Consider the following 23063-nt stretch of genomic DNA (forward strand, 5'->3'; position numbering starts at 1 on the left):
TTTATTACAAAAGTCTGGAATGATGAGTCATAAACTCTATAACAAAACAGTTTCCCTGGATGGAACCCAGGAATTCATTTGTGAAATAAGATTTTCTTTCTCATCTATAGAATTTAATGTCACACCACAGGCATATTTTCTGCAGGCTATGAATTAATGAGAATTTTTACTATTATTGAGACAAGGGAGGAGCTACAAAGGAAGTAGCAGAAGCTTAGTGGAATAAGCCCTAAAGGATAAAGGTGGGGGAGCTGGGGCTGTAGCTCTCAGTGGCAGAGCGCTTGCTTAGCATGTGTGAGGCACGCTGGGCTCAATCCTCAGTATCACATAAAAATAAACAAATAAAGGCATTCTGTCTATTTACAACTATAACAAATAAGTAAATAAAATGAAATTAAAAAAAAAAAGATAAAGGTGGGTCATGAAGGGGACAGAAGGTGATATTGCCTGGGCTAAAGAAATAGTTTCTTTAACATTCTAATTAATCAATAATACATTAATGTTTTCACTTCTAGAAATTAGCAGGTATATTAGTATAGGGTTACTTAAAGTGTCGATATGAAAAAAACAAAAATTCTCAAAGAGTACCCATAAATAAAATACTCTGTAGTAATACTTGAGATAAACTACAGTAAAACAAGATATTCACAATCTAGAAAGTTAGTTATGTTTCCCCTTCTGCAATTGGAAACCAAAGATAATTACTAAAAATATACTATTGCCTGAAAACTCTTTACCATATTTTTATGGACATTAAGAGATTTGAACAACAACCTGATAAAAAGAAGGTACTTTCTGTTTATAAATTTAGCAGACTGGGAGCAATTAGCACAATTGGGTTATGTGAAGGATAAAATGATGTGACATTAAAATTGTTAAAAAAGGAGAAATCCAGAATTTCTGAATGGCAACCATATCTCAAGAATTCTAATTTGAAAATAAATTTGTTCAAGAAGGTAAAAAATAGATAATATGCACATACATATTTTTAAAAACCCTGAAAACTTTAAACAAGCAAAAGGAAGAACATCCTTTTGATTTGATTAGAACTTTAAATAAACAAAAGGAAAAACATTTGCAGTTTGAACATTCTGACATGTAACATGCCTGTAATTCCAGCAGTTTAGGAGGCTGAGGCCCTAAGCAACTCAGTGAGACCCTGTCTCTAACTAAAATACAAAATAGGGCTGGGATGTGACTCAGTGGTTGAGTGCCCCTGAGTTCAATCCTGGTTGTGCCTCCCCACCCCCACCCCCCCGCCAAAAAAAAAGTATGGACCACAGAATGGATGTCTTTAGAAATGAGATCTAAAATTAAGGACCACTTAATGACAAACTAATCTGTGTCTCAGTCCACTAGTGAAAATTAGAGAAACACTGCCATGAAAATGATTTATCAATCTCAGTCAAGTTGGAGGAGGGGCAGGGGACAGAAAAACGAAGTACTTAACAGTGCAAACTTTGAAATCATCCTTTTTACTCTTAAGAGAAACTGATTAGTTATTTTGGGTTAATGCTACCTGGATGTTTCAAAAGAACACATAAGTTTCTCTAGGAGAAAAACTAGCTGGAGTTGCCATAGTGATGGACAAAACAAACAGTTCATTACTTTAAAAAGATTCAGTGAAAACCACAACTGACTAGCTTGAAATTTTCCTTTTCCTAGATGACTCAAAACCAAATATACACATACAACCTCCTAGCTACCATTATTTTATGATGAATCATTAACTAAACATTTATGAAAATTCAAATGGTTTTTAAAGTTACTTGAACTGGATCTCTTAAAGGGTATGATTTATTCATCAGAAATCCAATTTCTAACAGTACTCTAAATTATTTATTAAATAAACAAGAATTCTACATCAAGCACAGAATTCCAAGAAAAGCAAAAAAGCTTTAGGACAACTCTCAAAATTAATGCATCAACACTCTTTCCATGAATTCACCATAATCTATTTTCTCAGTTAATATTGATATACTTTCTAACTCACAATAGAATAGCAACAATATTAAAAATGAAGTGCAGGAGGGAAAGAGGCAGTAAAGAACTAATTGCCCATCAGCAAGTAACAAATACCTGGAATCCCAGAAGCATCAGATACAAACTCAAATATTCACTGGGAAAAAACATTTTGCATAGGAACAAAGAAAAACCATATATTTAAAAAATTTTTTTTGAGGGGGTGGGTACTAGAGATTGAATCCAGGGGTGCTTAACCACTGAGCCATATCACATCCCAGGCCCTTTTTATTTTTTATTTTGGGATAGAGTCTCACTAAGTTGTTTAGGCCTTGCTTAGTTGCTGAGACTGGCCTCAAATTTGTGATCATCCTGCCTCAGCCTTCTGAGCTACTGGGATTACAGATATGTATCACCATGCCCTGCAAAACTATATTCTTTTGTTTCACCATATCTAAGTACTGTAAGAAGTCAGGGAAACATGCACTTTGTCCTATTATCAAAGTCTTTTATTAGTTTAACCATTTTGAAGAGATAAAGTTTCCTGGGAAGCAAAAGTTTAGCTGCTAATGAAAATATATTTCTTTTTACTAAAAATTTTAAATTATATAATAATATGCTTATGTTTTCATTTAAATTTGAATCTCTCTTGACTACCACTGGTGCCTAAAGTCTTCTCCTTAGGAGTGACCATTCTTAGTGATATAAAATGTATATACTTTAAAATCATTTCTCTGCATATCTTAAACATATAGCTTTGTTTTATGTTTAACTTACTGCCTTGTTGTTGAAGATTAGGCATTAGGAGGATCTTGCTAAATTTTTTATTTTTAATTTTGTACTGGCGATAGAACCTACGCCTCTATTCATGCTAAACAAACACTATACTACTAAGCTAAGCCCTAATCCCCTGATTTTTTCTTTATATTACAGGTCCTTTATTCTGACAATAACAATTTAGCCACAGACCTTTATCCAAACAGGTTGGAAATGATGCTACACTATTGAGCATAAAGTTGGATAATGTTTAGCAAAAGATAACAGTAACCTGTAATAAAAAGGTTCAAAGAGGTAAAGACATGGAACTTCAGATATCATTTCATATAAATTATTTACAAGTCAAGGTGATATTTAAGATGGGTATTCAGAGAGGACGAATCATTGGCATAAGGGAGGCAAGGCATGGATGGGCACTGAAGGCATGCCTGTATTTCTTTTTTCTTTTTTAGTACGTGGGATTGAGCACAGGGCTTCGGGCATGCTAGCTAAGTACTCTACAACTGATGTATACCCTCCCCCCCCTTTTTAAAAATTGAGGCATAGTCTCACTAATTGTCCAGGATGGCTTTGAACTTGAGGTCCTCCTCCTTTAGCCTCCTGCATAGCTGGGATTATAGGTGTGTACTACCATGCCTGATATATAGGCCTCTATTTCCAAAGATCATTTCGTATCAGATTTCCTTAATTTTCAAAATTCCTTCCTTTTTTCCTAATACATAGTCCCTCTTATCTTCAAGAGATTCTTTCTAAGACTCTCAGTGGATGACTGAAGGTATGGATAATACTGCATCCTTTATATACTATGTTTTATTCCTATTCATCCCTATGATCAACTTTCACTTTTTACTTAAAGGAAGCACTTTATGGCTTCTCTTTGGCATATCTGAATTGCTAGCATCATTTTTTTGTGTGTGGGTGCTTTGAAGCCATTAATAAATAAAATAAGAATCACTTGACATAAGCACTACCATTACCAAGACAGCTACTGACTGACTAATGGGGCAGGTAGCAAACACAGCATGGATACGCTAGGCAAAGTGATGATTTGTGCCAGGGAAGGATGGTATGGGATTTTATCCCACCACTCAGAATAGTGCACAAATTAAAACCATTAATTATTTCTGGAATTTTCCATTTAATATTTTCAGACTGTGGCTGATTGTAGGTAATTGAAACCACAGAAAGTAAAAACAGAAAATGGGGGTAGGGGGAAGCAATTACAACCCTTTTCTATCCTTGGTACCATCATTTTTTATCAGTCTTTTGGAGTACAAGTTTTGTACTTATCTTTGACTCTTTCAAATCAATACCCATCCAACAAACTTCAAAGGAAAACTTTTCTACCCACACACTTCTGACATCAAACATGGGTTTTCTAAACTGCTGCAGATACCAACTTGATATTTTATAATTCTGACACTAACCACCCAGCATTAGTGCAGACCTATAGGTTAAGGACAATTTCCTCACTCCAGACACTAGTTGCACACTTCAGTCTAACTTGGCTATAAGTCAGGGATTCTCACGACCCCCTCCACAGGCTCAATAATTTGCTATCATACCTTACAGATCTCAGGGTACCGACTGCAGGAGTTTTCATTCCCAAAGAACTAGAGGTACGCTACCCTCCTGAGAGCTGGGTGCATTTACCAAATTGGAAGCTCTCTGAACCTCCCATCATCATTTAGGATCTCCCAATCCTGAGATTCTATTACATAGGCATGATTGTTTATATCATTAGCTATGGGTGATTAGGTTTAAAATACCAAGGGTTTTAAGGGCTCTATATCAGGCACCAAATATATTTATTATGCAATAAATTCTACTCCTTACTATTTACAAACAGACAGTTCCACTTGGGTAAATAATGAAAAAAAAATTTCAGCCTTGTATTTAAAAAAATTTCTTTCTTTCTTTCTTTCTTTTTTTTTTTTTTTTTTGATACCAGGGATTAAACCTAGAGGTGTTCAACCCCTGAGCCACATCCTCAGCCCATTTTTAATTTATCTTGATACAGGGTCTCACTAAATTGCTTGGGTTGGTTGTGAACTGATGATCCTCCTGCCTCAGCCTTCCAAGCCACTGTTCATACAGGAGTGCATTGCACCTACCTTTAAAAAGTCAATAAAAAAAATAAAAAGGCCTTGGGATGTAGTTCAGCGGTTAGGTGCCCCTGGGTTCAATCATGGTAACAAAAACCAAACCAAACCCACAAAACTATAGGTCCTTTTGTTGCAGCGCTAGGGATTGAATCCAGGTAAGCAATGGATCACACATCTTAATGAATGGTCCTTATTCATTAAACCCCTAATATGGGTACCATCACCCTTGGTTATTCCTATACATACTTATGATAATATCAAACAACAACAATAACAAAAACAGGACTGGGCTGGGATTGAGTGGTAGAGCACTTGCCTCATACACGTGACATACTGCATTTGATCCTCAGCACCACATAAAAACAAAATAAAGGTATTGTGTCCATCTACAACAACAGCAACAAAAGTATTAAAAAATAGGACTTTATAGGATATATTGCTGACTATGATAAATGACAAAAGGGACTACCAAAGCATTATACAGATTTAATGTAATTCCTATTAAAATCCCAATGACATTCTTCATAGAAACAGCAAAAGCAATCAGAAATTTATTTGGAAAAATAAGAGACCCAGAATAGCTAAAGCAAGCCTTAGCAAGAAAAGTGAAGCAGGAGGCATCACAATACCAGACCTTAAACTATACTACAGAGCTATAGTAACAAAAACAGCATGGTATTGGCACCAAAATTGACTTGTAGACCAATGGTAGAGAATAGAGGACACAGAGAAAAACCCACATAAATACAGTTATCTCATACTAGACAAGGGTGCCAAAACACTCACTAGAGAAAAGATAGCCTATTCAACAAATGGTGCCGGCAAAGCTGGAAATCCACATGTACCAAAATACCTCTCTCTCTCACCCTGCACAAAAATCAACTCACAGTGGATCAAAGACTTAGGCATCAGAACAGAGACCCTGCACCTAATAGAAGAAAAAATAGGCCCAAATCTTCACCATGTCTAGGATCTGACTCCCTTAACAAGACTCCTAAAGTGCAAGAAGTAAAATCAAGAATCAATAAGTGAGATGGATTTAAATTAAAAAGCTTCTTCTCAGCAAAGGAAACAATAACTGAGGAGAGAGCCTACAGTTTGGGCTAAGGAACTGAACAGACACTTCACAGAAAAAGAAATACAATTGATCAAATATATGAAAAAGTGTTCAACATCTCTAGCAATTAGTGAAATGTAAATTAAAACTACACAGAGATGTCATCTCACTGCAGTCATAATAGTGATTATCAAGAACACAAATAACAATATGTGTTGGCAAGGATGTATAGGGGGGGGAAGGTACACTTATATATTGAAGGTACACTGCAAATTGGTGCAACCACTATGGAAAGCAATATGGAGATTCCTTAGAAAATAGGGAATGGAACCACCATTTGACCCAGCTATTCCACTCCTTGGTTTATACCCAAAGGACTTAAAATCAGCAGACTATAGTGATGCAGCCACATTAATGTTTACAGCAACTCAATTCACGATAGCTAGACTATGGAACCAACCTAGTGTCCCTCAATAGATGAATGGATAAAGAAAATGTGGTATATATACTCAATGGAATATTACTCAGCTTTAAAGAAGAGTAAAATTATGGCATTTGCCAGTTAATGGTTGGAGTTAGAGAACATCATGCTAAGAGAAACAAGCCAATCCCACAAAACCAAAGGCGGAATGTCTTCTCTAATATGTGGATGCTAATTCACAATAAAGTGGGGGGCTCTAGGGAAGAATAGCGTTACCTTAGATTAGGTAGAGGAAAGTGATGGGAGGGGTGGGGTGGGGATGTGGGTATATGAAAGATAGTAGAATGAAACAAACATTATTACTGTATGTATATATGACTACATAACCAATATGATTCTGCAACATGTACACTCAGAAAAATGAGAAATTATATCCCATCTATGTATATCTATGTATATCGAAGTGCATAAATGCATTCTATCGTGTATAACTAATTAAAACATATAAAACATATAAAAAAAATTTTAAAATGGTAAAAGGAACCACAGTACTGATAACCTTTACAATTTTCATTTGTATTGTCTTTCACATTTTCCTTTAACCCAGAAGCAATCCAGAAAAGTTTGATCTGGAAAACTATGACTCATGATAAACAGAATTTTTTTGGTTTTTAATGAAGACATGTAAGAGAAACTCACTTTAAAATGATTCAAGTGAAATTCCTTAAAGATAAATAATAAATTAGTTGTTCTAATACAGTAATCTGTTAAATAGCAAAGATTTTTGAACCTCTTCCATGGAAAACTCTTTTTAAAATGTTATTTCACTGCCTTAGCAATTAAAATACATGGATCACTAAAGATATAATTTTTGATGAGGTTCATGTGCAAACTTGAACATATATTATTTCCTAGGAAGAAGATTAGTATAACAGATATTAAATTTCAAAGGTAGGCATGATCTAAAGTTATTAGGAATCACTGTGTCATAGAATAATATAGTTCTCAATCAGTGCTTACCACAAGATACAATTTGTAACTTTTTACATGAACAAGTCCCAAATAATAATGATTAAGGTGGGTACCCGAAGGTGGGTAGCCTCCAACTTGTGATGCTCCAATTCTTACAAAATGTATTTTTGCATCAGTGAGCAGTGTTTGTCTTCCTGCACATGGGATTTTTTCTGACCACAGCAAACATGCTAAATGGATTCACACATACAAAGTCTGAGCTCTAATTCTACTATGTACTACCTGTGTCACCTTGCCAAAGGACAGACACATCACTCTTTAGTTTTAGCAGCATTTAGAAATCAGGATGACTGTTTATTTCATTAAGTATAAAAGCAACAATGCATGAAAAATTCTTAGCTTTCACTGTTAGCTATTATTATTATCCCCTGCTTTGCCAATTGGTCTCTGTGAAGACAGAATGCCTGTGGCTTCAAAATTACCCAGGTACAGTCTCTTTTTAATAAAATTATTCAAAAAGGTCTTAAGAGACCTTTTTAGTTTGTCTTTTTACCCTTCACAAACGCTTTCCTCCTGCCTTTATCAGTAGTTTTTCCACATATGAATACTTCCATTTGGTTAGTGAGTACTTCAATTTGCATTAATTTCTGTTTCTGGAAGGGGGAAATATTGATTTATCTGACTGGTTAGATTAGGTTTAGAGAAGAGTTTTGGATTTAAGAGCCTTCAATGCTTATCTTGCAGGAGACAGGAATTATGGGCCATTTATGAATTGATGTGATTTATTAGAGCAATGCCAGAGAATTTTCTCCTCACCTGTATTATAAAAACCATTCTGCAAAATAAACAGAAAAGCAAAACAAGAAGATGCATGTCAAACTAGTGCCTAGATTTTTTTCAACACCAACATATTAGTGTTTCAGTCTTTATTGTTTCCAGGCAGAATCCTCAATATCGTTAACATTAGGGGATAAAAACTAATTTTCCTAGCTGGGCACACCTAGTGGCATATTCCTATAATCCCAGCAACCCAGAGGCTGAGTAAGAGGATCACAAGTTTGAGGCCAGCCTTAGCAATTTAGCAAGATAAAAAAATAAAAAAGAGTTAGGAATGGCTCTGTGATAGAGCGCCCCCAGGTTCAATCTCCCAGTGCCACAGAGAACTAAACCTGGTTTTCCTAAGCAATTTAAGTCATTACCAACTATAGTAAATCCAATTTCTTCCCACTATAAGTGAAAGAGCTCATTTTTTAACTTCTTGGACTCAAAAGTTAAATACTATCAGTTTTATTAGAGTTTAATAGTCCTGGTGCTTAGCTTCCAATTTGTGATGCCCCAATTCTTACAAAGTGTATTTTGCATGAGTGAGCAGTGTTTGTCTTCTTGCACGTGAGATTTTTTCCTGCTAGAGCAAACTTGTTAAATGGATTCACATGTACAAATGGTGGGAAGACTAAGTGACAATATCATGAACACATCTCCTCTGGAATCACAGGTCTTTATGCCTGAGAGGAAAAGTAGCATGTAACTTCCATGAAATAAAAAGGCTTTTATAATGGCAACACTTAAGTTTAGTTTTTTGTACTAGAAAGTACTAAAAACCAACACAACCTCAGGGCCAAAATGTTTGATAGTTTAAATTCTGTTATCTTGTGGCAGCAAGATATAAGCAGTCACACTTCCAAAATATTAGAAATTGTGTCAAATACCCAAATTTCAATGGTTGTCAATTGAGCATAGGAAACAGGAGTCCAATGTTTTTCTCCCCAGTGAAGACAGGGTATCTCATTGTAAAACAGTATTAGTATGTAAATGCAGTCTTCCCCAAGGTACTGCCATTCAACACACAATGAGGGGAATTACAGCCTTACAAGGCCTCCAACCTTCCCTGGCATCCTGGCATCAAAGGACCATCTATCTCCAACTGCTGCTTCTTGCATTTTGGTTTTTAACACAAGTCCCGGGGTTAAGACAGAGCATAATTTTTAATTTATAATTAAATAAACGATTTATTTTTATCAGAGAATTCCATTTATAGTCCATTAATTTTATTAAAATAGTTTTTAGAAAGTTCTAAGACAGGAGGAATCATTATGGAAGAATCTTGACTTAGTAGTTTTAAAATCAAGACAATGAGGGGCAGGCTTAAAAACTGACTCCTACATCAATGGATTGCTATTATTAATTTGTACTCTTTTCCCAAACTGACTTTTTTTGGGGGAGGGGCAGGGGTGCATTATCACTGAGCTCAGGCCCTTTTGACTTTTTATTTCAAGAAAGGGTCTCACTAAGTTGCTGAAGTCCTTGCTAGATGGCAGAGGCTAGCCTTGAACTAGCCTTGAAATTTGGTTATCCTCTTCCTGGTTTAGCCTCCAGCATTGCTGGGATTAAGTCACCCTGCCTGACCCAGAATAAATGATAAACTTTCCATTAAAAAGGTAGATTGGTCTCAGGTAGAACCATGGTAAATTAAATATAGAACTTACTCAGAGAAAGTGAATAGAAACAATTTTCAAACATCAGAACCTTTGAATGAATCTTCTTAAATCAATCTCTCATTCTCACAATACTGATCTTTGCTGAATTTTTTTTTTTTTTTTTTTTTGGTACTGGGGATTACACTCTGGGCCTCATATATACTAGGCAAGTGCTATGAATCTGAGCTACATATTCAGCCCTTTTTGGTTTTGAGACAGGGTCTTGCGGTTAAGTTGCTCAGGCTGGCTTTGAATTTGTGATTCTCCTGTCTCAACCTGCTGAGTAGGAGTAGCCACCATTCTTGGTGCTCAAAGTATTTTTTAAGGCCTTACGTAGAGCTTCCCTTCATAGCCCACAGCACATCTTTCTTCAAATCCTTAACAGAGACAAATCTAATGGCCTCGGTCCTCAGTTAAATATGGTATTTGGGAAGAGAACAAAAACAATGTACTATTAAATACTTTGAATAAAGTATTCACTAGCTACTCGAAGGTATTCAAACCACCTCTTTGCTTTACAGATATAACAAGTTTGTTGTTTTGATTCAAGCTTTAAGGATTCTATTTTAGGAAACTCAGGTACAACTGCTATGGAAGAAAGATTAGATACAGAAAGTTTAGGGTTGGGAAAAGGATGATGACCAGATGAGGTTCTCCTTTTGCAAAGGATACTGGAAGAGAAAGACAGCTTAGTAGGGTGGGGGTTGTGGGAGTAGGGAGTATGGCTAAAATGTTTAAGAGGGTAAGATTTACTGAAGTTCAGAGATTATCAAAGGCACTTATCTCAATCATCTAACATATTCTGTATTTTTAGGACCCTAATGGGACCAAGAAAATTAACAGCTTTTTTTTTTTTTAAATTTAAAGATAGGGTCATCTGTAGTCCTTTTTATATTTTATTTTGAGGCAGGGTATCTCTAACTTGCTGAGGCTGACCTTCAACTTGTGATCTCCTGCCTTAGTCTCCTCAGTTGCTGGGATTATTGCCTTTGTGCCCAGCTTGATGTCCATTTTAAAGCAATATTGCAATTTATTATTTGCTGTATGTTGCCTCTTCTTCCAATATCCTTGTTTGCTTTTATGGGAGTCTGAACTTGAGTTCCTGGTTTGGAGAATAAGGGAGTGGTAGGAAGAGGGAAAGCAGTGTAGAATGACAGTATGCCCCTTTATATAATTTTGGAGCTGAAAGGGAAACTAGAGGTCAAAGTGATACCAACAGCTTTTAGCAGAGGAAACTACATGGTTAAAGGACAATTAGGCTTCAAAGGTAGAAGTAGGTGCGGTATATGCAAATTTAGTAAATCATTAAACCCTGGGTAGCAACCTTTGTTCTCCTGCTGAGAACAGGGTCACAGCTAAAGTTTTTCTGGTAGAGAAGGGATTTCTAAAAAATCACCCTCAGAATCAGGCTGCCAGTACAAGAGCAGAGGATAGGGTTGAGGCAGACAAAAGATCTAGCCCAACCTCCTTCATGCTTATTAGCCAATCCACCTCTAGCAAGACTTCGCCTCTCTGGATCCTTTATTTTACCTAATTTTTTGTTTTTTGGAACAACAACAAAAAAAGGTGGTTTTGTCCCTTTCATTTTAGGACACTTAAAAACACATACTGTGCAATGTACTGAAAGTGGGGGCGGGAAAGAAAGCTTTCATTTATTTGAAAAAAAAAAATCAACCTGACTACAGAAAACACACATCGAAAAATTGAAACTACAGAATACTTCGAGGATTACTAAACTGTAACTGACTCATCTCTCTTCTTCACCTAGTTATCTTTTCCTTCAGCTCAAATCTGGTACTAGCCAGGACCAGTACACACCCCTGGAGCTGTTTCATTCCATTGGCTGGCAGGCCTTCTGCAGTCTACACCCTTTAATGTCAGGACACCCAGTGTTTATTTGTCAGAGACGTTCTACGGACCTATTTTTTTTGAGGGGCGGGCGGTACAAAACAAAGCGTAAAAATAACTTCACAAGCGCTTAGTAATATCCTTTAGTTAATAAAACTGTCGAGATTTCAAACCTTGAAGACTAGTCATTTTCTATTTTCCTTTTTCATCTGTCACTGCTGAAAAAAAAAATCAGAAAATAATTCTATAGTTTGCATTCCGGGGAAAAGTCAGAAGCCCACAAAAACTCTCACAGCACCATCGGATGGGCTAGGGGCCAGTCACTGCCTTCTCCAGAAGTGGAATTTGCAGCAACTGGACTAAAAGACCAGTGCAGTGTCTACTCTGATACAGCATTGGCATAGAGAGGCCAGCGGTGATGGCTCGCGGGGGAAGGCTGACTACACTGTGGTTTCAGGGCGGAAAAATCACTTATCTTCCAAAACTGCCACACCCGAGACCGGCTGGCCCGGGTGGAGAGCTTGGGAGGGGAACACCGCCCGCCCGAGCGCTGAGCAGTTGCTCCTCGCAGGAGGGCGGGTAAGACGGGGCTCAGCGAGCGCTCACCTCCCTTGCAGGGCGTGCGGTGCTGGCTGTGCTGGGCCCGGTAGCCCTCGATGACCTCCCAGGAACCGTCGTCGCGTCGAATGGGGAAGGAGAGGCTCAGCACATGGTTACAGGGCTTGATGATTCTCAGGATGCCTCGCACCCGGTTCCGCTTCTGTTCCTCACTCTCCCGGGTCTTCAGGTCCTCCACCAGCTTATCCTCCACGATGCTGGCACCACGGTCGAAGAAGCCCTCCACCATCTTGAAGAAGTTGGGGTCGTCTTCACGGTCGGCAGCCGCCTCGCTGTAGTGGCGCCGGGAGGGCGGCGTGAATCCCGGCTGCGGGGAGGCGGCGGGTTGTCCGCGGGCCCAGCCCAGCAGCGCAGCTGAGTCGGCGGCCGCAGAGGCCAGCGCAGCGGGTCCGGCGCGCGACAACAGCAGCGCTTCGCCCAGGCGGCAGTACATGGCGGAAAGTAGAGGCGAGAGGCGAGCGGGCCGCAGAAGAGGTGCGCTCGGAGGCCTGGGACTGAGGGAGGAAGAACTTGGAGCTGGCAGTCCTTTTAAGCCGCAGCTTCCTGCCTGCCTGGCTGTCCCCTCCCCTCGACCGCTCGTCGTCTAACGGGAGGAAGGACTTCGGGGGCCGCGCGCCGCCCAGGGCGCTCGGCCTCCGCCTCCGCTGCGGCCTCGCCCGGCCTCCCAGGCGGCGGCGCGTGCCGGCCTGGTGTCGGGGGCGCGCAGGCGCGGGCGGTTGGTGCGCATGCTCACCGGCGGGAGGAGGAGTGGGGGCGGGCGCTCCGGCGACCGGATCTCTTGGGAGCCCGCCCCTAGCCTTCTGGGGGCTCTCAGGTGTGTGCGCGCTGCTGGGGGAGGGGACCGAGCGAGGGAGAGGATCCTAGTCTCTCGGGGGCGCTTCGGGGCGTAGTTGCGGGGTCTGGGCCGGACTGAAGCCTGGAGGTCTGGCCGTGGGCCCGAGGCGTCTTAGTCATGTTTCCGTCCGCCTGCTAAGGGGCGCCCTGGGGCCGGAACCAGTGGTGCGGGCCTCAGGCTCTTGAGGCCGGAAAGCGATGCGGAGCAGAGGGTGTTGAGGTCTGGCTCAGGGCTGGGCCTCCACCCGGGGTGAGGAAAGTTTTCATCACTAGTGGAACTGAGAGGAACTATAAAGGAGAAGGTCGCGGGGCTGGGGAATCCTTGACCAACTGGCTTTTACTACCCACGTTTTTAATTTGTCCCGTTCTACTAAAAGACATCGAGATAAAAGTTAACGCAAAGCACTGTTGTCTTCCTCGATAAGTTGACTGTACTTCCTATTTTCCAGAATTATGGTCATGAAATAGTCTAAAACATGAAATAGTCTAAAACAAGGCAATGTGGAAATGCGATTATGCTCAGGAATAAATAAATAAATAGGAAATGCTAAATCTAATGCACTTCTTTAAATAAGATGTTTGAAAGAGCCTAATGACTCAGTCATTAAGGAAAGCTACCAAATGCCACATGACCATCTGTAGTGGTCCCATAATACTTTGGCGGTTTTTAAATGTCATCTTTTTGTATTTCCTGAAATTCGTCTATTAGATAACTTCATTCATCTATTAGAATATGAAAGAAAAATAAGTCTCACAAGATTCTGTAAAGTATATTCTTATGTTTTTCAGCAGAAAAGAGACCAGTATCCTGAATTTATTTTGATGGTCAAAAAGTTAAAGGTACCAAATTTTGTTTTCACTTGATAGTATTATTTTACCATTTAAAGTTGTTTTTTTTTTTTTTTTTGTCGTTGTTGTAGATGGACAGAATGCCTTTGTTTCTCTTTATGTGGTGCTAAGGATTGAACTCTTGCCTCACACATGCTAAGCAAGCGCTCTGCCACTGAGTTACAGCCCCAGCCCCTTATTTTACTATTTTACCTTGCAGAAAGCAAACACCCCAAAATCTGGAGTTTCAGAATAATAACACCCCCAAACCAGAAGTTTCAGCACTACCTATCAGCATTAGTAAGCTAATGAAAATGTTTTTCTTTTCAGGCTAATTCTCTGGTATGTTTTGAGGAAAGTGGTTTAAAAGATTAGTTTTATCTCTTTCTTGATAACTGCAACCTTCAGAAAATAAATGTTTAACTTTGCTTCTTCTGTGGCTTGTTCACCTGAATTCAAGAAGATGGAATTTAAGAAGCTTTGGAAGGAGTAAGGAATGGAGCTCTGGAAATTCTTTTTTATTGAGTATCTCCTGTGTAGAGTTGTCTTATAAAATGGCTATATGAGAAATCTATAAAAGGAAGTTTTTTTTAATTTTAAAAACATTCATTGTTTTAAAATTATATACAAATTGTAAAAAATTCAAATTTTACAGGTAAGTTTTTTATTTTTTAAAGAGAGAGAGAGAGAGAGAGAATTTATTAACATTTATTTTTTAGTTCTTAGCGAACACAACATCTTTGTATATGGTGCTCAGGGTCGAACCTGGGCCGCAGGCACGCATGCCAGGCAAGCGCACTACTGCTTGAGCCACATCCCCAGCCCCAAGTTTTTTTTTTTTTTTTTAAAGAAAGTGTAATTATCCGACCCTGCCCTTCTTCCCCCATTTAGTGCATAGTTGGAGTTATTCCTTTTTCACCTTAAGTAAGGTATTATGATCACTTATTTAACAGAAGAGGGAACTGAGGCTCAGAGTCAAAGTAAATTGTTGATGATCACCTGGATGATAAATAGGTTAAGATTCAAACCCATGTATCTGATCCCAAAGTTTCATTATTTCTGCTATTCCAAAAAGTATCTTAAGCATTTGTTCCATTTATTTTAAAATTACTGTGACATAAAGTCTCTAAGTTTCAGCTTTAGATATATGACTTCTTTTGTAAAATGTACAAATAGTTTGCAAATTAAAGTTTAATTATTTGTAGTAATTTCTGGTTCAAAGGGGATCAGAATTTAACTTGAAGGGAATTTTGGTCATTCACCAAAGACAAATTGGTTTTCTGCCTTTGAAATTTATGAGTTTTTCTTAGCTGTTTTAAAATTCCAGGTTCTCCTTGATCAGTAGTGTGCTTTTGTACTTTCAAATACTTCAAAAAACATTTTAGAAGAAGACTGTCAGAATTTAGAAATGAAAAGCATGTAAATACATGAACAACAATCATTTGAAAAAATAATTTAGTTGGAAAAGGTATATATTCTGTCTCTCTAGATATGTATATGTTGTAAAAAAAAAGATCCAATTTTATTCTTTCCATACGGCAATCTATTTGTGTTAGCACTAATTTGTTTAAAAGACTATTTCTTTCCCATTGAATGGTATTCACATACTCTTTGGAAAATAAATGGGCCTACATGTGAGATATTTATACATATCTATTCCACTTATCCATGTGTTTATCCTAATGCCCGTACCACACATTTAATTTCTATAGCTTTTTAAAAAAAGTTATTTATTTTTTGTCTGTCAATGGGCCTTTCTTTTATTTATTTATATGTGGTGCCGAGAATTGAACCCAGTGCCTCATACATGGTAGGCTAGTGCTCTGCCATTGAGCCACAACCCCAGCCTTAATTACTTTAGTTTCCTAGTAAATTTTGAAGCTGATAAGCACAGGTCTTCCAGTTTTGTTCTTTCAAGATCATTTGGTTATTCTATGTCACTTGAATTTCCATATGAATTTTAGGACCACGTGTCAATTTATGCAAAGAAGTCAGCTAGAATCTCTATAGGGTTTATGTCGACTCTATAGATCAGTTTGGGTATTAGTACCCTTTTAACATTTTAACATTTAACATTTTAACAGTATTACATCTTTCAGTTGGTAAACATGGATGATTTTCCATTTATTTAATACTTTAGAAATTTCTCTCAGCAGTGTTTTGTTATTTTAAAATGGAGGTTAAAGTTTATAATTCTTAAGATTGCAGCAAACTGAGACAGCATTTCCCAAGAATTGTATGAGAAAGTAACCCTTCAAATTTTGTAAAATAACAAAATTGTTGTGTGAGTGGTGAGCATATGCCAAGCCCAGAACAATTTAGAATCAAGGATAGAATTCAAGAGAATCAAGGCTGCAGCAGTAATATTTTAGATTTATAAACTGTATGTCCATCTTAAGTGTTTTAGGAAAAATTAAGCTTTAAAATTTAAGGGATCAATCTGTGATCCTGAAATAAATTATGTAATAAACTAATAAAAAATAAAATTTGTTTTTCTTTAGTCAAATTTATTATTATTCTTTTTTTAAAAAAATATTTATTTTTTAGTTGTAGTTGGACACAATAGCTTTATTCTCTGTATTTATTTATTTATTTTTTATGTGGTGCTGAGGATTGAACCCAGGGCCTCACAGGTGTTAGGTGAGCGCTCTCGCTGAGCCAGAACCCCAGCCCAGTATTTTATTCTTTTCATGCTATTGTAAGTGGAATTGTTTTCTTCATTTTCAGATTGCTCATTGCAAGTGTGTAGAAATTCAATTGTTTATTGTATACTGACTTTTTATACTTCAACTTTACTGAACTTTTTATTGTTAGTTTAGTGGATTCCTTAGGATTTTCTATATATAGAATTCTATCTTATGCAAATAGAGAGTTTTACTTCTTCCATTTCAATCTGATGCTCCCCTTTTTAATTCTTTGTTTTTTCTTTCTTTGCTTTTTTTCCCCCCTCGTGGTACAGGGGCACCAAGGGTGCTTTGCCACTGAGCTACATTTCCAGCCCTTTTATTTTTTATTTTGGGACAGGCCTCACAAAGTTGCCTAGGCTGGCCTGGAACTGGTGATACTACTGTCTTACTTTCTTGAGTCTCTGGAATTATAGGTGTGTGCCAATATACTTGACATAGTAATTTTATTTTGTGCATACACAGGTAAGTATCAGTTTTAGATTTAAGGATTTCAGTTTTCTGTCACATACGCCACAGTAAATACACTCTGCATGGAGGCAGTTTTATTTTGTTTCTCAGCTGTTAAAAATGATGTTTAATAATAGGCACAGCTCAGCAAAAGAGGCAGACATTGCCTACAAATAATCATTCAACAAAATTATAAAAAACTTTAGAGCCTATTGGAGTGACTTTTCATGAGAAATGGTAATCATGATAATAATAGTATTAGTAATAGTTACACTCTATTGCACTTTACTATATTTTGGCAATCTGATGACATTTTATTCCATTTTCTTGCTTAACATTACTCATTCTTCTTTGCTGTTTCATATTATTTCATTGTCTGGATGCATCATAATTATTTTTCCCATCTCTCATTGAATGACATATACATTGCTTCCAATATCTTGAAGTTGTAACAATGCTATAATAAATAACCTATTACATATTACAGCAGTTCTCTTTTTCATCTCTTTACCTTCTTGTGTATGTTATGACTTAATCTTAGGAAGAATTTAATAAACATCTAAATTTTGTTTTCCTGTAAAGTGGCTTAGTTCATATTTGACCTTAATTATTATCCTATCTAGTATTTCAAAAGTGATGTCATAAAGCCAAATTATATCACAAATCAAATATTTAACCTTTTAAACATAGACTTTTAAAATAAACAATTAAAATTTAATTTAAAAATTAATTAATTTAGTTTAAAAATCTTAAAATTTTTATCAGGCCCCCTATTCCATATTTTTATGGATTTTAGTTCATATTAATCATTAATTTGCTAAAGAAAGTGGGAACAGGAGTGGAGCCTTTGCTAAAGAAGCAGCATTTGCAGAGTTTGCAGATAAATGAGATCATAGATTGCAAATTTAGGGTAGCATACATTTGGTTAAAAACAATTTGATCAATGCAGTAATTTGGCTTAAACAACAGTTGGGTTGAAAATGAATATTCTCTAGTTATGATTTTTTTTAGGTATTGGTAATTGTGGTGTGAATCATGGGTTGTTTTTCAAACTTTTGTGTTGAAACTTTTAGAAAACCTTTTTCTAGTTTGCCTTTGTATTTCTAATTGATTTTTCTAAAAGTATTTAATTGTGACTTTTTTTCTTTTTTAGTGAACAAGCTTTTGTAATAAGCCAAATAACAATAAAAGGAGTTGTATCAAAGAAAAGGATCTGAAGTTTTCAAGGTTTGTAGTCTTTCCTCTAAAACCTTATTTTTCTAATAAATCAAATGTTAGTTATGTCTGTTTGACTGGTTTAGTTTTGCTGAATTTCTGAGTAACTTTGAACAAAAGTTTTATCAACTCCTGCTTAAGGAGCCTTTCTTTATTATAAGCAAACATGGAAATTCATAGTATGATCTTTATCCCTTTAAATATAGCATTCAAGAACATGTGAAGTCTCTTTAAAAATTAACTGTGCTGAGGTTGAATTCTGATTTCACCTGCAGTTATTCACTTTGTCTTTTTTATTGTTTTTAAATTTGGGTTAAATTTTTTATTATGTAAAAAGGATAACAGACTCAGTTACTCATCATTTAGCTGTATTTATTAATGTTCATGGTGACTCTATAAAAGCAAAACCTTATCCTGTATTTAGCATTTTATTTTTAAAAATTTTAGATCAATTGTGATTTCAATATGTGACTGGACTTTGGATAGTAAGAGAGAAAATGTAAGCTAAAAATTGGGGCACATTTGTAAAGCAGACATAACTGAAAAGTATATTAGAGAAGCAAAAAGTACCTTCCATTTCATCATCAGAGAAAAATTGTGGAAGAAAGACTTTATGTGAAATAGATGTGAATATAATTACATTAAGCTTGGTCTTTACAGCAATTAGAATTTTAAAAAGGAAGAGAAGATACATGGCAGTGAAGCACTAGGGATCAAGGTAAAGAGGATTGTAGTGTTGAGTCCACTAAAAAGCAGAGACCTAATTTCCTGATCTGAGAGTGTGAAGTGAACAGTTATTTGCTAGCTAGATTAGTTAGTATGTTTTGGCTTTCAGGTACCAACAATATCCAGATAAAATGGCTTAAGCTTAAGCCATAAACTAAGATAATTGTTACCTATCAAGAAGGTAGAGGCAGGACTTTTCCACTGTTAGAATTAAGGGTCTGTGAAACTATAAGATGCTCAAGTACTATTCTCTGTGTTATATTCATCACATTAGTGATATTTGTCCTAATGGTTTTAAGATGGGTTTAGCAGCTGGTGGTGGTGGTAGGGGGAGGTTAGGTTCACATGGAGGTACAATCAACTGCTATAGAGAAAGAGCAGTTTCCTCCTCCTGTGTATACCCCTTTATTGTTGAAGGTAACCTCCTCCAAAAACTTGCTATCCAGCTTCAGCTCTCTTAGGCCCCAGAATTAGGATTGGGTTACATCCTACCTCTGACCTGATTGTAAGGGAGGTGAGAAAGAGGACTTTTTATAGAGGAGGCACTTTTAACCCCTGAAGTATAAGCAGGATCTGTGAGCAGGGAGGAAGGGTGGAAGGAGTGATTGTTAGATAGGCAATCAACAGTGTTTGCCATATTTGCCATAGAAAATCACTAAGCTGCACTTTGCTATCTTATTGTGATAATGTAATTCCTTAGAATACAAGTGAAATTTAAGGGTGGGGGGTAATTCTTAAATATGACACTGGGAATTATGATACAGTTTTCTTTTCTGTGCATTGGGAAGTCTGCAAATTCTAGTTCTTTTTTTGATCTTACATAATGATGATTATCTTTAGATTATGCCTCCTGAATTGAACATTGGCAGCTTATAAAGCAATAGTTTCCCACTATGGTGTTTATTCTGTTGCTAGAATGAAGGACAGATCAGAAACCCATACTTAGCTTTTAGGGTTTATGATGAAATAGCAAGTGCTTAAATGATTCAGCAGACTTTTTGATGAAGTTTCCATGAGGGACTTGTTACTGTCATTGGTGTATGTAGGCAAGTGGCTTAAAATAATAAGGGCTCATCTGGCCTTTATGTTGAAATTAGAAATTCTTCTTGCCTTTCTTTGTCATAAGGGCAGAAATGATAGATTTAATTCTCTGTTATAATAATATAGTAATAGAAGCATAGCTTGGGATTAGACAACTTTGAAGATACATGAAGTAGATATTCACAGTGGCTTTTACATAGTTATTGTTTTTCACAGTCTTCCCATTAAATGTGGAATCTTTATGATTTCATTCTAAGAGGGCCATTGAAAACTACATCTTGATTATCCCCTATCTTTGTGTTTTGTTTTTTTTTTCTAAGTCAGGTATTAATAGTCTGTAGTCAAAAAAGAAATTATTTTGAATAATACTCTTTTTGGTATATTCTTATAAGTTGGCTCTAATGAATTGTAGACTTTGGCTAATCTTAATTTCATATTCTTTTCTTTTTTTATGATGTATGACACACCAAAAAAATGTGAACCAATTCACATTAGAGGAAGAATCACAGTTGGCTTTAAATTAAGTAGAACAAACTAAAAAACCTAAGTGTTGAGAAATTTTATTTCCTTGCCTTCTATGGTTTTCATTTATTTTAATACTTTCTTGGGTAAAAGTTTAAAAGTGAAAATAACAGAAAGATTAACCCATAATCCACAATAACTGCATTTTCATCTACAGATTTTCTGCAGTGACACAACTCTAGATGTCTGAATTAAGAAGCAGAATAGATGGATCAGCAAGGAATACTTACTATTTTATTCCTAATCTATTTACATAAATTCATAAAATTTCTAATCTATATCACTCTATTTTCATATTTTTTCACAGTCAACTGCTATGTTCTCATGGAACATTTAAGTTTTTCTTTTTTAAAAAAAATATTTATATTTTAGTTGTAGTTGGACACAACACCTTTATTTCACTTATTTATTTTTTTATATGGTGCTGAGGCTTGAACCAGGGTCTCCCACGTGCAAGACGAGTGCACTACTGCTGAGCCTCAACCCCAGCCCCACATTTAAGTTTTTCTAATTTTTCTTTGTGGTTATTACTCTAAAGTAATAGAAACTGGCAAAAAAAAATGAATTAGAATTTAAAAAGTAGGATAAAACTCAAAACATTCTGAAAAATGAAATAGAGATGCTTAAAAATTGCTTTAAAAATAATCAAAAGTTACTGTCTGATATAATTAAGTTACTAATAAGTGAAAAAATAATGACTGGGTGTATTCAGTTTTTCTACTTTCTGAAATTGATGTTTTGTTTTAGAGTAATTTTATTCATCATAAATTGTTTTGTAGTAATTGTTTTATTAGAATTAATTTTAGATTTATAAAAGAGTTACAAAGATACTACAGAATTCCCATAAACTCTTCACTAAGCTTTCTCTAAGGATAACATCTTTTTAATTTTTCCTAGTGGTACTAAGGATTGAACACAATGCCACTTTACCACTTCCTTTATATTTATTTTTGTATTTGGAGACAGGCTATTACAAAGTTGCCCAGGCTGGCCTGGAACTTGTCATCCTCCTGCCTTAGCCTCCACTTCTCTGGAATTGCAGGCATGCACCACCACATCCAGCTTCTAATGATAACATCTTATATAGCCATGGTACCAAAACTAAGAAATTAATTTTAGTATAGGTATATTTATTTTTAGTTGTAGATGGACACAATACCATTACTTATGTTTATGTAGTACTGAGGATCAAACTTAGTGCCTCACGTGTGCTAGATGAGTACTGTACCATTGAGCCACGACCACAGCCCTGGTATATCCATTTTTGGTGGTTGTTTGAGCCAAAATCTCCTGTTGACCAACATGCCCTTTTTAAAGAGAGAGTGAGAGAGGAGAGAAAGAGAGAGAGAGAGAGAGAATTTTTAATATTTATTTTTTAGTTCTCGGCAGACACAACATCTTTGTTTGTATGTGGTGCTGAGGATCGAACCCGGGCCGCACGAACGCCAGGCGAGCACGCTACCACTTGAGCCACATCCCCAGCCCCCAACATGCCCCTTTAGGTGAACATGTTTAGTACCCTGTGATCTGATTTTTCCATTCTTAGGCTACAGGTGACTGATTGTCTTTTGGGCAGATATCCCACCTTGTTCAATCTGAATGCTGGCCAGAAATCTGTGAGGTGACTTTATCAATAAAGTGGTTTTCCTGTTGTAATTTCATTTTTAATCTATATGTATCTTTATAATATCATTGTTTCCCTTTATAAAGGAATCCAAGTGCCTATTTTTTTTAACCCAAGCATAAATGGTACATATTAGGCAACAGCATCATAGTTCACTGTATGTAAACTATGAGTATGTGTATGTATGTTTTTGAGGAAGGGGAGGGGTCCTATGGGAGAAAAAATGGTGAGAGATCAAGAGGCATTTACCAGATTATGTCTCTACAAAGGGCCAATTTATTGGCTTTCCCAATAACCCCCTATTGTATGCTTGTTCTTTGTGGTGTTTGAATCTGTTGATGAGGACCTTTCATGGGTTCTAGAATATTTTCATCTGCTACCCCCTCAAATACTATCGGTACCCTCTTCTGTTCTCTTTATCTTCTGTGTCTCAGTCTACTCTTGTAAAATACTAAAAGTATTTTCCAACTTTTAATTTTTTTGTGATTTATTCTATAAGTACCTTTGGAGAGGTGGAGTGCCTCCTTAATCCAAGGTTTACAATTCTCTGAACCATGAAACTATGCAAACCTTTGTTATAAGACTGCAGGGACTGGCTTACTTTTAGATGACTATTACTTTGAGAATGTTGCCCTTTGGCGCCACAGGTCACTGTGGGGAAGTTACCTTTTTAAACTCATTTTTTTAGGGGGTTTTGTGCTTTAAATGATGTTCCTCTTAATCCATAAGACCCTCAAACAAAAATATTTTTCCTGATGACCAGACACCCTCAGGTCAAAAGCAGCTCCAATGTTAATTTTCCCTAGACTTCCTAGTTTTCCTTTATAGTTTTGGCTGAGTAACTCCTTACTCTTCACTTGTGACTTTTAAGAATTTGTTTTTCATACTTCACCCAGTATTTT

The 23063-nt window shown here is 36.7% G+C and overlaps 2 protein-coding genes across 5 annotated transcripts in view; one reads left to right on the plus strand and one right to left on the minus strand.

The window, feature by feature from the left end:
* Positions 1-12927, minus strand: part of Glud1 (glutamate dehydrogenase 1) — a 34033-nt gene extending 21106 nt beyond the window's left edge. The window contains exon 1 of the mRNA XM_026397032.2: positions 12226-12927. Coding sequence (XP_026252817.2) covers positions 12226-12670 — 445 coding nt within the window. The 5' untranslated portion in view covers positions 12671-12927. The remainder of the gene's footprint in view (positions 1-12225) is intronic.
* A 40-nt stretch (positions 12928-12967) lies between these two features.
* Shld2 (shieldin complex subunit 2) overlaps positions 12968-23063 on the plus strand; it is a 79254-nt gene continuing 69158 nt past the window's right edge. For 2 of the 4 annotated variants that reach the window (XM_077798886.1, XM_026397046.2), the window contains exons 1-3: positions 12991-13051; positions 13861-13911; positions 18187-18260. The gene's annotated coding sequence lies outside the window, so the exon portion shown is untranslated. Of the gene's footprint in view, positions 13052-13860; positions 13912-16923; positions 17000-18186; positions 18261-23063 lie in introns of all 4 variants that reach the window. The other 2 variants (XM_077798888.1, XM_077798887.1) reach the window with 2 other exon arrangements.

This window comes from Urocitellus parryii, chromosome 5, assembly GCF_045843805.1.
Source record: "Urocitellus parryii isolate mUroPar1 chromosome 5, mUroPar1.hap1, whole genome shotgun sequence".
Lineage (NCBI taxonomy): Eukaryota > Metazoa > Chordata > Mammalia > Rodentia > Sciuridae > Urocitellus > Urocitellus parryii.